At 48.4% G+C, this 14,885-nt stretch overlaps 1 protein-coding gene across 2 annotated transcripts; it reads left to right on the top strand.

Moving 5' to 3' along the window:
* The first annotated feature begins 3,672 nt into the window (after window positions 1-3,672).
* Window positions 3,673-14,366, top strand: eefsec (eukaryotic elongation factor, selenocysteine-tRNA-specific). 2 transcript variants are annotated; one of them, XM_018733997.2, is made up of 8 exons: window positions 3,673-4,353; window positions 4,919-5,126; window positions 6,198-6,294; window positions 6,420-6,584; window positions 7,488-7,742; window positions 7,899-8,165; window positions 10,768-10,924; window positions 13,433-14,366. In XM_018733997.2, exons 1-8 carry the CDS (start codon window positions 4,041-4,043, stop codon window positions 13,612-13,614), a joined length of 1,644 nt encoding a protein of 547 aa, XP_018589513.1. In that variant the 5' UTR covers window positions 3,673-4,040; the 3' UTR covers window positions 13,615-14,366. The 2 variants fall into 2 exon arrangements, with proteins under 2 accessions (XP_018589513.1, XP_018589512.1); XM_018733996.2 differs by having other exon boundaries at window positions 7,488-8,165.
* The last annotated feature ends 519 nt before the right edge of the window (window positions 14,367-14,885 follow it).

Genomic DNA, 14,885 nt, shown 5'->3' on the forward strand with positions numbered 1-14,885 from the left:
CCTTGGAGCCCTTGGCAGTCTTCACCTTGTTGATCATGTCATTAAAACTTTTGCTGTAACCATCCCCTGGGTCTCCCATCTCCAGGAGTATGAGCTGAGTCTTATCACTCGCAAAAATCTCAACTGGTCTCCTTGGTCCACAGCCCTTGGAGAAGAAATAGTACCAGTGTACAGTACTCCAAATGCCATCTTCTGTCCTGCTTTTCTCACAGCTCCTTGGGTTGGATATACAGTGAGTGTGATAGAAGTACACTTCTAAGCAAGAAAGCAACTCTCTGTCCACGTGCTGCCACAGAATGCGATGACAGGCTGGGATGCTCCAGGTGGAAAGGAGAGTAAGAGCTGGGTATCATCAGTGTAGCAGTGGTATTTGAATCCATGGGAGGCTATGACAGGGCCGAGGGAGGAGGTGTAGATTGAGAAGAGAAGAGGACCCAGTACTGAGCCCTCCGGGACACTGGTTGAGAGAGGCAGAGGAGAAAAACGGGAGCCCCGCCAGACCACTTGATAGGATTTGTCTGATAGGTAGGACTCAAACCATCTTAGTGCCGTTCCTTTGATCCAAGCTGACTAAGCGAGGAGAGTAGAATGTGGTGATTGACAGCGTCTAATGCTAGAGAATGCACATCGAAGAGGGTGAGGACCGAGGAAAGGGAGGCCACTCTGGCCTACTGGAGAGAATCAGACACTGCCAGGTTTCCTTACCAGAGGTGAAATGAGAGCAGCTTTGAAGGCATATGGGAAGCAGGCAGAGGAGAGCGAGGAGTTGATGATCTTAGCGATGGAGGTGGAGAGTTGCGGGGAGATGGTCTGTAGGAGTGAGGGTGGGATCGGATCAAGCGAACAGGTGGTGGGTTTGTGTGACATCAGGAGGTCGGAGACTTTAGATACTGAGAGTGGCTTGAATTCAGAGAGCATGCCTTTCCAGGGAAGTCCAGCGCGAACAGGCCAGGGAGATGCCGTGAACTTGTCCGTGATTGCGTTGTTGACTTTGTCTCTAAAAAATAAAGAAAATCATCAGCAGTGAGAGAAGGAGGAGGGGGTGGCGGAGGTAGGGATGAGAAGGTGGCGAAGAGTCTCTGTGTTTTTCTTTAGCTGCAGACTGTATTTTTTTGTGGAAGAAAGCTGTTTCAGCTGAGGAGACAGCAGAGTGAAAAGTAGCTAATAGTTGCTTGCAGACATCCAGGTCCGTGCGAGTCTTGGATTTATGCCGTTGTCTCTCTCCAGCCTGGAGTTTGGTCCTGTTGGTATGTAACGTATCAATCAGCAATGGGGCGGTACTGGAGTGTGCCGTCTGGAAGACGGTGGAGAGAGAAAGTCAAGAGAGGAAGATAGGGCAGAGAGGGAAATGTTAGCGGCATCGTCTGTTGATTGATCCGAGAACCGTGCGGCAGAAGGGAGAGCGGACAGCGAAGCAGAGGCAAGGCAGGGAGGCGAGAGGGATTTAAATCTACGGCGGAAGGTGACAATGGGTGCAGAAGGAGAGCGATTAGTGGTGAGGCAGGGTTGGAAGGAGATGAAGAAGTGATCAGATACATGTGGTGGAGTAACAGAGAGGACGGGACAGCCACAGTTACTGGAGAAGAGAAGGTCCAGACGATTGCCAGCTTCGTGAGTAGCAGGGGACTGGGACAGCGACAGGTCGAAGGACTGAGGGAGTGGCCAAAGACCGGCTGCATGAATGTCCCAGACATGCAGGACGAAGTCACCCAAGAGAATAAAGTAATCTCATCATCCTCCCACATTCATAGTGTGTGTTAATAGTCAGTTGAGATTGTCCTAGGATTTGGGCTTGAATAACTTACACAAAATACTATAATCTCAGCATTCTGTTATTATAGCCATATTCACCAGATGATATATGGTCCCCATAGACACTGAAATGTTTGCAGCTCCATGTATACAATTCTGTCATTTTGTCATATGTAGTATTTTGTCAATACATTTTGAATTCAGCTGACGTGAATGGAGATATTTGCAGGCCTATAAAGAAATGGACAATATCTACTATAACAATGTATATTTTATTATGATAGTAGTGATATCAGTTATTACTAAAATGTCTATTGATGAAGTATAAGATACAAAATTCTGTGGTTAAATCTGTCAGACTTGTTGAGAATTTATATATATATATATAGACACAGCGTATATATATATAGAACCTACAATGAAACTTTAGAAAGATCTTAACTTCCTGGGAATTTATATACATGAGAAGTCATCATGGGCAAAACATATTGATATTAAGGCAAAAAAGGTTTCAGAAGTGATGGCTTTGAATAAAAAAAGAACAAAAAAAAAAAAAAAAAACCTTTTCCAAGAAATACTTTATTACAGATTTACAGAGAAATGATGCTGCTGCGTTTCACTTATGCAGTGACAGCTTGGGGAATTTCCTCACACACTTTACTGAAAAAGACTCAATTCTCCCTGTGAACAATGTAGCTCCAGTCCTGAGAAACATTGTATGTTGACCTTCAATAATATAAACAAACATATTGTTCTTGCTGACTCGATAGATGTAAATACTGTATCCATCATTTCATACAAGTAAACTTAGGAAAAACACACATGTCCCATTATGTACAGTATATATACATCATTATCAAAAATTAAAAAAGAAAAATGTCTGAAGAATAAAGTTTAAAGATAATGGAACAAACGTTCAGGAAAACTGCTCCCTTCTTAAACTCAGAGCAGTCATGCAAAATAGTTTTGATTGCAATTTAATTTTCAACCTTACGTTGCGTGTTTCCAGCGTTTAGGTGTAAATACACACAAAGTTTGTGTCCCGTCCTTCGTTCCAGGCGAGCTGTTAGTTTATTCAGCTAGAGTGGGCCTATAGCTCTATTATCATGTACTGAAGAAATAAACTGAACCATTTCTCTCAAATTGTACTAGTACTTCCTTGTTTTTCTGCCTCGTTACAGTATTGCCCTTTACTGTACAATCTGAGCAGTTGAGTTGTGTTACTATCATTGTAATGGGTGGCACAGCGGGTGCTCTGGTTTCCTCCCACACTCCAAAGACCTCGTGAGTGTGAGTGACAGTGTGTGTGTGTGCTCTCCACTGACGTATGGATGAGTGAGCCACTAAGTCAGTGTGCGGGCTGATAACACTACATACTAGTATCCATGCCATGGTAAGTTGCTTTGGAGAAAAGTGTCTGATGAGCGAATAACTACTATAAATGTAACAATCAATCTGCGTCCCTCACTGTCCGGCTCTGTTAAGTAAGTTTGCGCGACAAGCAAGGCGCCCCCGCCCGGTGCGACACCAGCCCGGCCTCCGCTCCGACGAGTGATCCAGTGATTAGGGTTGAAAACGCCCCTTCCTGAACTTACTTAACTGAGCTTAGGTGAGCTCACTCAGCTATTTACATTTTATTTACGAAAATTAATTATGTTGCGTGCTCATGATGATGCAGATTTAAATTAAAGGAGAACTGCTGCAGCCAGACGCTCGCTCGCTGCGCGAGTTCGTCACATATAAATAATAAGTTAAACAACAAAACCGTACGTCTCGACTTAGTTCTTCTTCTTCTTGTGTTTAATTACCCAACAACATAAAATGTACCCCCGCAACTGAGGCTTTTTGTGTTTGATGCCAGAAGGTGAAGCGCTCACTCGACTCGTGAAATGAACAAAAAACGACGTCGTCGTCGTCGTTTCTGAGTTTCTCCACAGCGTTGCGTGCCGCCGCACGAGCACATTTTTCCAATATGGCGGCCTAGCGGAGTCGAGCGACGTCTCGCCGCAGCCTGTCTATATGTAGAGTACACAGTATATGCAGTATATCGGCGGCGGCGGCGCAGGCGCACAGCTCGGAACCGGAACCGGAACCTTTCTTGTGCAGTTGCTGCGAAGAAGCCAGGGGGTCCCTTTCGTCGCCGGACTTTCGGGGGAGCCATTTGAGGCTTACGCAGGAAGTACTTCCCGTCCGCAGAGCTGCGTACCGAGCGCTTCCTCGCGAAACTGCGCGGCGGCTCTGTGCGCGCAGCGTCCGACGCGGAGAAAAGCTTCGAGAGCGAGTCCGCCATGTGTGAGCGCGAGGCGGGGGGGCCCCGCAACACTCTGAACTTCAACGTGGGGGTGCTCGGCCACGTGGACAGCGGCAAGACCTCCGTGGCCAAGGCGCTGAGCAGCACCGCGTCCACGGCCGCCTTCGACAAGAACCCGCAGTCCCGCGAGCGCGGCATCACCCTGGACCTGGGCTTCTCGAGCTTCGCCGTGCAGCTGCCGGAGCACCTGCCGCGGCGCGAGCAGTGCGGACATCCGGGCTACGAGACGCTGCAGTTCACCCTCGTCGACTGTCCGGGACACGCGTCGCTCATCCGCACCGTCATCGGAGGTCTGCCGCGTCTGGGCGTGACGTGACGTGATGTGACGTGATGTGATGTGACGTGCGTCTGTCTTTCGTGGGTGGGAGGGGGAGTTTGCATCTTCTGCCCGCCCGGCATGTGCGCGGGTTTCACCCGGGTGCTCTGGTTTCCTCCCACAATCCAAAGACATGCTGTTCAGGTTCCCCCATAGTGTGTGAGTGTCAGAGAGAGAGAGAGAGAGAGAGTGTGTGTGTGTGTGTGTGTGTGTGTGTGTGTGTGTGTGTGTGTGTTTCACAGATGCATGGATGAGTGACCCATTGTAGGTAGTGTATTTTGCAGTGTAAGTCACCACGGTGAATAAGGTGTGTGGGCCAGTAACACCACATAGAGTTCATTGGAAGTTGCTTTGGAGAAAAGCGTCTTGATAAATCAAGTGACGTAAACGTAACTTTAACGGAAAACTTAAACGGCTCCAAGTCACTTGCTGTATTGGGGCAGCAGGTGGCGTAGTGGTGCCTTCCTGATTAAATGTATAGAAGGTGTTAATATTTATTGGTATGCAACAGGTTTCAGCAGTTTTCTCCATGTGCACAGGTGCTCAGATCATTGACCTGATGCTGCTAGTGGTGGACGTGGTTAAGGGCATGCAGACGCAAACAGCAGAGTGCCTGCTCATCGGAGAACTAACGTGTCCTCGCATGGTCGTAGTCCTAAATAAGATTGACCTCCTGGCCCCAGAGAAGAGGCAGGCTGCCATCGAGAAGATGACGAAGAGGATGCTCAAGACCTTGGAGAGTACCCGGTATCTATATATATATACACACACACACACACACACTTGTCTGAGTATGAACAGCTGGTACTCTAGTAATTAGAGCTGCTGCCTTTGGACCAAAAGGTCGTAGGTTCGATTCCCACCTCCAGCTGTAGTACCCTTGAGCAAAGTGCTTACATTTACATATTTAGCAGATGTTTTCTCCAAAGCGTCTTACAGTGGATGCTATGTAGGGTTATCAGCCCGCACGCCTTGTTCACCGTGGTGACTTACACTGCTAGATACACTACTTACGCTGGTTCACTTATCCATACATCAGTGGAACACACAGACTCTCTCTGTCACTCACAAACTATGGGGGAACCTGAACAGCATGTCTTTGGACTGAGGAAAGAAACCAGAGCACCCGGGGAAAACCCACGCAGACACGGGGAGAACATGAAAACTCCACACAGACTGAGGGGGGATCGAACCCACGTTCCCTCGTACCACCCAGGTGCTGTGAGACAGCAACGCTACCCGCTGTGCCACCGTGCCGCCCTGTACTTACCCAAAATTGTCCTTGTGAAATTATTCAGCTGTATATATGGGTAAATCATGGTAAGTCGCTTTGGTGAAAAGTGTCAGCTAAATGAATAAATGTACATGTATGTGTCTATACATGTATAAACGTGGTTTTTGTACTACAACTAGTATTGTTGGGCTTAGCAGGTAGCGTAGGGGTCATAGCGCTGCCTTGTACTCAAAGGGCCCAGGTTTGAACCCCAACTCCTACTGTAGCACCCTTGCACTTACAATGATTTACTGTTTCACACAGCTAGTTCATTTTTGCTGGAACAATTCAGAGTAAATACTTTGCTCGAGGTACTACGGTAGAACTTAAGACATTCACTTTCCATTCAGCTGGCCCCTTTCACCAAAGGCACTGACAAGGTACTAACCCTGAATTGTTCCTCTCCAGATTGGTCTGCTGTGTAAACGGGTACAATGTTACAAGTTACTGTAGTAGCAAAACACTGTCTGTTGTACTGGAAACTAAATAAGTGTGACTGTAATGTAATTTATCGTTATGTTTGCTTTATGACTATTTTTGTGTAGATTTAAGGATTGCCCAGTGATTGCAGTTGCTGCGAAGCCAGGGGGTCCTGATGCCCCAGGCACTGAACAGCCACAGGGGGTTTCAAAGCTTATTGAGGTAATAAGGTGCTTCTGGCTGAGCTGTCAATAGACTTTGGTAAAAATGTATACATAAGTGTAGGGATGACATTGTGTTACACTGTTTCATTGTCTCCGGTGACTCTGGCCTACCCCCCTCCACAGTTGCTGAAACGCCAGGCGTACCTCCCGCGCAGAGACCCCTCAGGGCCCCTGCTGATGGCCATCGACCACTGTTTCTCCATCCGTGGCCAGGGCACTGTCATGACGGGCACGGTGCTGCAGGGGTCGCTGTCGCTCAATGACTCGGTGGAGATCCCAGCCCTGAAGGTGCCGATATCGCCCGGGGAACGCTCTTGGTGTATATTTCTGCAGGTTCTTGGCAGGGATCCTCTGAAGGGAGTCCAGAGGAGTGTGAGCTAGGAAAGAGAGCTTGTTAGAAATACGAGACGAGGTTGGTGGACCTGGAGAAGGCTCCGTTCGCTCAGCGCACCCAGGGTTAAGTGACCCGCTCGCGATAATATCAGCGAAGGCTCGTCGTGAATGACAGCCAAACATCCGCAAACAGATCAGTCACCTTTGAATCAAAGAGAATTAAGTTGAAGAGGCAGGGAACAGCCGTGTTCCCGTTGTGTTTCGGAAGTTCCGGAGTTGAGCACATTGAATGTTTATTTGCCATTAGATGGCAACGAGGCTTTTAAAAGTATTTCAAAGCGCTTATTTTACATTGATTCATTTCACTGACACTTCTCTGCAAAGCAACTTACAGTGTTAACGTTACACTTATTACAAGCTTACGGTTATTTACCCCTTAATACAGCAGGATAATTTTTTTTACTGGAGCAATTTAGGGTTTAATTTCTCATTGCTCAAGGGTTCTACAGCCAGAGCAGGGGATCAAACCTGCGACCTTTTGGATTCAAAAGCAGTAGCTGTAATCGGTACGCTGCCAGCTGTCCTCATATGTGGTTTTACGACATGTGCTTAGACTTAAACCAACAAAGGGGCAAATGCATGTCTGTCAGAGTACTTTGCGGTACCTCAAACTATATTCAGTTACAGGAGTGTGAAGTGCAAGGACCGATATACTGCGTTGTGAACTTTAGGGTCCCAAGTCTGGTAACCGTTCACTCTGCTGCATAGTGCCGTATTAATGGAGCATATTTTCCAACTTTCAGTGCCTGTATCGCCAGTCTGTGGGGATGTACACAGCCTCGCGTTTTCTGTCCCCAGGTCACCCGGAAGGTGAAGTCCATACAGATGTTTCGTCAGCCGGTGGGTGGAGCGATGCAAGGCGACCGAATAGGAGTGTGCGTGACTCAGTTTGACCCCAAGCTGCTGGAGAGGGGGCTGGTGTGCACCCCGGGGTCTCTGCGTACTCTCCACGCCGGCCTTATGTCCGTTCGCAAGATCAGCTACTTCCGGGGTGCGCTGACCACACGCAGCAAGTTCCACATCTCTGTAGGCCACGAGACGGTCATGGCCAAGGTGACCTTCTTCGGTCTGCCGCCTTCTACCTCCTCGTCCTCTCCGGACAATTGCAAAGCGCTGTCGCGCCCCGGCGACCCGCAGACCACTTCGTTTCCCCCAGATTCCACCCCCCCGGAGACATCTTTCAGTTTTGATACGGAGTACTTTTTCCAGGAAGAGTATGCGGTCGGTCAGGGAGGGCCAGCGAAGGCAGCGGAGCCACAGCAGTGGGCCTTGCTGGAGTTCGAGAAGCCGGTGACGTGCCCCCCCCTCTGCTTGGTCATTGGTTCCAAGCTGGACACGGACATCCACTCCAATACCTGCCGACTGGCTTTCCAGGGGCGCCTGCTGGAAGGCTTTGAGGACAAGGGCTACGCAGAGAGTGCCCTGCCACGTCTCAAACTGTACAAGAGCAAGCAGCGGGAGGGACAGGTGGAAAGGGTGAGTGTTCGAGTGCGCCTCGGAGCCCAGCCGGCTCCACTTCTCATGGAGATTTTGCCCACTGCGCTCGCTCAAGTCTTGCGCCACGAGACCACACTGGGGCTCGGTGTCTCTCTTCTGCAGTGTCCTCCTCAGATTGTGTAGCAGCTGGACATAGTACATGAATACGCTGTGGGTAGAAACGCTGTACCGTCCGTCGGAGTCAGCGTTTCAAAGCCGAGTTCACGTCATACCTGATAAAATGTGCGTTGCTTCTCATTCAAGTGAAAGGTCAAAAGTAGGAGAATCGATAATAGTTTGTCTTTACTCGTTGGCTGGTGAGACCCAGGAACGTTCCTGAACGCCTAGTCGGCATCATTTACATACATTAACGCCCAAGACAAGTTGTGTGTAGGAGCACAAATAGGGTCTTTCTGAGACCCGGCCATTTATTTTGGTCCATTCTGGAGGACAGATATTTTTCAGCGTATCTCACAGACTGCACACGCTATAGTCTCGAGTCCCAGTTCATCCTGGAGAGGGCATTCGTTCATCTTACGTGGTACCGGCATCGTGGTGCTGCCGATTGGACCGCTTCATAGATGTGTCTCCGAAATGAAGGCTGCTGTGGTTAGACGAGCGAACCGCGTGCTGAAGGTCAGCAGAATTTTTCCTCGTAAAAGCTGACCAGCTTCGCCTTGCTAATGACACCGTTGATGTATAATTTTTGGAAATGGAGACCATCGTTCCTGAGGAGCTCAACTCTCTCTAGACTTTCCTGCCTTGCATCTGTCAGGAGGGGAATTATGTTGTATTGAGGTGGCAAAATATCCGTCTCTGTGAACGGATGGAATCTTGAAGCTGTGTTTGGTAGGTGACGCGCGCGCGTGCGTGCGTGGGGCAGGTGAGGAGAGGTGCCCCGCATGTGGCTCCCCAGCCTGTCCCTGAACCCGTGCCGCACCATCGCCTGAACACACCGCATAGTTACTTAAGGCTCCGCTTCCTCTTCAATGTGCTTTCGCCCCTGTGCCTTTCTGATTACCGTATATATGTGTACGGTGTGACAGTTTATTTAAAATTAATATGAATGGTTTTTTGTTTGGAGAGAAGAGAACCCTTTCAGTGTACAGTAAGGCATTTCACTTTATTTTCCTAAAATTCTTGTCACTAAATGTTCCTTGGAATAACCAAGGAGAAAAGGCAACTGTCCTCTTTTTGTAATGTTTACAGATCACATATCTACTCATATGTGTTCACAGTTTTGACAGAGTATTATTGTTAGAACCCACTGCCTTTTTTATTGAGAATATCCACCTTACAAAAGGGAGTTTTGTTAGGTTTCACTTTTCAGTATATTTTCAGAAATATTTAAGTTGGACAAAAAAAGAAAAAAAAACCATCATAGGTATACATAATTTGTAGATGTCATGCGGAATTTCTGTTTCCGGAGTCTAGTTTGTTAGTAGTAATGGCTTGCGGAAATGTACGGGAAGGAATTTGCTCATAACGGTGATAAAATGCAGCAAAGCAAAAAGCAGAATTGTGTGTTTTTTTTTTTTTTTTATTTTTTATTTTTATTTTATGCTTTAATTCACATAAAAAAAAAACATGGCTTTTCCCACTTCACTGTATACATTTTTTGCCGCCCTCTGTCACCACTAGTGAAATCTTGATTTATTTGTACGGCTGATTTAAAAATTTTCTTTATTTTTTTAAATTGTTCTCCAAAGATGAGTCGCCGAAGTACCAACGAACTGTGTCATGTGAGCAGGAGACGCCAAGCTATGTGCAGTGTGTCTGTCGGAGATAATTCCTCTGGCCTTATGACATGTTGATATACTTCCTCAGTGCGCGTCCTTTGCTTGAGCCGGAGCGGTCGGCGCTGGTCTTTGCGTCGCTCTCTCGGTCAGCACGGAGGCGCTTGAGATGTTGCCCTCTTTGGAATCGGACGTGAGATTTTTTTACGTCTGTATCGTCTTTAAGATTGTACGCGTCTGCCTTGCCGAACATTTGTTTTTCGGTGCGCGATGAGCATGCGGGGACTGCTGTCTGCCATTTCCCAGAGCGAGACTAGAGCGAGCGATGGGATGGGACGGAATGAAAGGGTTCGGGGAGGAGGGAGGAATGGAGACTGAGCGGTGCCGCGTGTCTACTGTAACGGAGAATTCCAGATGTGGCGATAAGGAGAAACAAGCAAACAAAAAAACACGAGAATAGAAAGAGCGAAAGTAAGAGGGGGAGAGGGCAGACAGCTCGACGACACAAGTGTGGGGGTAGCTGACGGCAGGGTTTGGGTTATTGTCCACTGGGACCGGCTCGGTTTCAATCCCCGCTTCGATCACTTCGTTCATCAGTACCTTGTAGCTGGGCGCTGTCGGCCGTTGACGCGTCCGCACAGTTTACCGCAGCAATCAGGGTTAAGTACATCGGTCACGGCTAGAAGAGCAGCGCTGCTTTTGGGACTTGACCCTTTGAGTCACGTGATTAGTAAATGTGGCCGTTCGGCTGGGTTTTGTGCCGCTGCGCCCGGGTGAATCGGGCCGTTTCTCGGAAAGACTTTGTAACGGTGGAACGTGGCGGTGGGTGATGCTCACAGATTGCTCTCTTCCGTCTCTCTGGCCAGGTCGCCGACGACTGCACCGTGATCGGCCGCAACTTGTTCAAGAAGGAGACCAACTTGCAGCTCTTCGTTGGACTGAAGGTCACCTTGTCGACAGGGGAGGCAGGGCTTATCGAAGGAGGGTTTGGCCAGAGTGGCAAGTTCAAGATTCGAGTGCCAGGTGGGTGTTGGGACGCGTCTTGTCGTTCATCATGTCATCAGGGCCACCTCTGTTTGTGTCTGCCTGCCCTTCGTGCCAGCACTGGGGGACAGAACGAAAGAGTAGCGGTAGCAGTAGGACACAAAGTGCAATGTACATCTTCAGTGCAGCTTAGCGGGACCTTCAGTGGACCTCGGTGTTCATCTCACCCAGTGTGGAGCTCGCATGGGCTCACTGTGTACTGCCCCTTTTTTCCAGGAGCACAATGTGTTTGGACTTATTGTGTCCCACTCATCAAAATGAGGCGTCTCAGCATCTCAGTGTTGAGCAGGCCTCTCTTACCCATTTCCCCTCTTTGGACTTCTGCCTTTGTCTTGCTCTGTCATGACCCATGTTGTTGTTGTTATTTTTCTTCTATCTTTCTTTTGCTCTTGGGGCTGTTCTGTTCTGCTGCTTTTTTTTCTTTTTTTTCTTTGGGTGTGCTGCTCTTGCTGTCACAAGATCCAGATCAGGTGTAGCTGTGAAGGAAAGGGAAGAGCGTGAGGGAAAGGGAGGGCATCTGGAGGAGCTCTCTTTACTTCAGCAAGCCTTTGAAGCTCTCAGCCTGCACATGCTCTTCACACAGACCACCACCCTTCCCTTGCTGTGTCCTTCCCCCCTGCACTCTTCTCCCACCAGCCCTCGGGCCCAGCAGCCTGGCACCAGACAGTTATTCTAGTCCCCAGGCGTCTTTGCTCCTATAGGTCACCAGGATGGGAGGGAGAGAGCGAGAGGCCCAGCTTTATAAAAAGGTCATCTGTATTTTATCAATAAAGATAACACTTGGAGAGAAAGTGTGTCTGTGGGAAGGGGGGGTCCTCTGGATCGACTGATCGCGTTTCGCCTGGTTTGTGTGTGTGTGTGTGTGTGTGTGTGTGTGTGTGTAAGAGAGAGGACATTTTGGCGAGACACAGCCGCCATCATGGGTGTAACAGAAGTGTGACACATGAGTGTCCCCCAAGTGTGGCACAGCGCTGGCTACTGGTTGATGGCACCAAAATGACAGGTTTTGGCACTTTTTCTTTCTCTGCAGTTCTTTAAGTTGCGTTTCTTATTATTTAATTCAATAAAAGAGTTTCAAATTAAATTTTAGATCTTTAAAGGAAGAAAAGCTTATCACTAATTTGTGCCGCTCGGCTCATGTGAGCCTCTACAAAGGCACTTTCTCTTGGTGCACGTATCGCCGTTCCTGAACAGGGCGCGAGTGCCGCCGTACTTTAAAAGCATCAGCTAGGGCAAAAAATATTGTTCAGAATTAATTAGCTTCATTTTATTTGTGTTTTGAAGCAGATGAGAGACGACACGGTGCTCTGATTGAATTACATGTTTCTCTCTGTCAGGAGTGACCCAAGTTTTTTAAAAAAAAAAAAAAAAAGAAAAAAGTGTTTTAATGAAAGCGTCGGAGGGTGTGGGACACCGGGGCTGCGCTAAAAGGGAGATGACTTTGGGGGGGGCTCCTTTGCGTCCTTATGTCCTTTGCTGTGTGCATTTCATTAATCACCATTCATGCCGACTGATGTTTGTTTTTACTGCCTTAAGGGATTAGTGCGCTGGGAGGGATTCAAACTCAGCAGGTAGCAAATGCGCTTTGTGTACTTGTTCTTTTTGGGGCCTCTCTTTTACTGTGTTTTTAATCTGCGTGCCTGCAGGTGAAACTGTGGTCTAGTTCCTTTCTTTACTTTCTTTTCCGTTGGAACATTGATATGTTCCTGCCATAACAAGTGTTGCTGTGCCCTACAGGTTATTGTTGTTTGGGCAGCGCAGGGCAAAGCGGTTGAAGCCCTGGACTCTCCAAAAATGCACGATTAGATAGCAGGCTAAGCGCCGTGGAGTGAGCTGCTTGGAGAGTGTCATCCATGCATGTAACATGTAAAAATGGTAAAAATGGTAACCTGTTAAAGTGACTGTTGCTCTCTCAGTAAATATTGTCAAGTTGTGTCTCAGTGTTGTCACTTTCGAAACCGTTGGCACGCATTCACCGCTGGAGGTTTAACTAGAAGAAACGTCTCTCCCCACTAACTGCAGCCTCGGTCTGGTAGCCCTGACAGTCGACACGTGACCGAGAGCCGGCGCCGTTTGCTCCGGGCCACTGACGCAGGCTGCGGGGCCCCAGCGGGGTGGCTCTGCGGTCGAGGAACATAGCTGGCTTTCACATGCGTGGAGCCGTAGAAAAACAAACGGGCAGGAAGCCACCGGCGCACTGGGCCGTGTGGCATGTGATGTGGCGAGCGAGGCTGGGCGGCATCTCGTGTCTCCTGCCATATCTCCCTGCTTCATCGGAGGGGGGGAGGCGTGGACAGAATTGGCCTTATTGTGACGAGTCATGAGACAATGGCAAATGTGGTGTCGAGCCTGCATCGACTCCAACCTGGAATCTCTTCTGGGCCAGCGTGACCCAGAGGCAGTGTTGCGGAGGGAATATAAGGGCACTTGGGTTCATAACTTAGTGTGTCCGTTGAAGGGAGTCTCAGTTCTGCTTCCTCTCTGCAGAGGGCCTGAATGCAGAGACCAAGCAACTCCTGTCCTCGGTCTCCAAGAAGAAGGCCAAAGGCAGCGCCAAGGGGGAGCCTGCCAGGGAGGAGGAGGCCAAGATGCACTCGCAACCGGTCAACATCCACCTGAGCTTCAAGAGATACGTGTTTGACCCCCAAAAGAGGATGATACAGTCGTGACAAATGTAGGCTTGATAAGTCACTAAAACAAGGGAACTTGAGGCGCTGTGGTGTGGAGAGCAGGTAATTTGGAGAGAAGAAATTTGGAAAGAGGAGATGAAACACGGTGTGGGGTGACGGGAGACGTGAGAGGAGAGACTTCCCATTTGAAAAATTTCAGGAACGTCTCTTCAGCAAACCATATCCTGGCTAGTTTGAGATGAATGCGCTGTGTTTAAACTGCTCTCATGTACACTCATATGGCATATTGTGTGTGTTTAGACAAAACAATTGTCTATCGGCTCCATAATTTTTGGACTTTTAATTTTATCTTTTAATTTGGCCTATGGCTTATCTTTTTTTTTTTTTTTTTTGCTTTGATTGAAATCTTATGGGACAAGTTTACAGCTACCAAAGATTTGAACTGAGTATGTGTCTGGACTTCACATCTGACTTTGACAGGAGTAGTTCACCCCTGGCATCTAAAATTATGCCATTGTTTAAAAAAAAAAAAAAGAACAAAATGGATCAAATAGTGGAATAGCTGCTGCTGGTAGGACATTTAATGTGAACAGACGAGTCCAGATGCGATTGGTTTAACACGCGTTCCCTGAATGATCAGCAGAGTTTGAGGTTCCACTGCAACTCGTAGGTGGGATGAGCGGCGACACGAGCTGACAACGCAAACACTGGAAGAGTGGCCTTAGTGAGCGAGTGGTCCACCGCAGTTCTCACTTTGTGGACGTCCCAGTAAATAAAATGTCTGTACTGCACGGGTGTTTTTGGCTTTGCCTTTTTACTCATCTCTGTCTCATCTTTTTTCTGTTAAGAATATGGGGAATAACAAAGGATGTGTGCTTGGGCACAGCTATCCTACATTATGATCTGCCTTCTTTCGAAACATTACTCCCTTATTCTGTCGGTCATACGTATAGATTGGTCACATGTTCCTACCTAACCTGCCCTGCAGTGTGTACCCCAAGCCTTTTGGATTTTTTTTTAAATCAGTAACAATATATGGGGCAGTAGGTTGCGCGGTGTTGGTGATCTTGCAAGCTGCCACTGCAGTCTGTACCCTTGAGTACACACTCACTCACTCACTCACTCACTCACTCACTCCGCTTGTCCCTAGCAGGGTTGTGATGAACCAGAGCCTAACCTGGCAACACAGGGTACAAGGCTGGAGGAGAGGGGACACACCCAGGACGGGACACCAGTCCATCGCAAGGCACCCCAAGCAGGACTCGAACCCCGGACAGCGGGACCCAGCCAAACCTGCTGCACCACCATGA

This window comes from Scleropages formosus, chromosome 22 (genome assembly GCF_900964775.1).
Source record: "Scleropages formosus chromosome 22, fSclFor1.1, whole genome shotgun sequence".
Lineage (NCBI taxonomy): Eukaryota > Metazoa > Chordata > Actinopteri > Osteoglossiformes > Osteoglossidae > Scleropages > Scleropages formosus.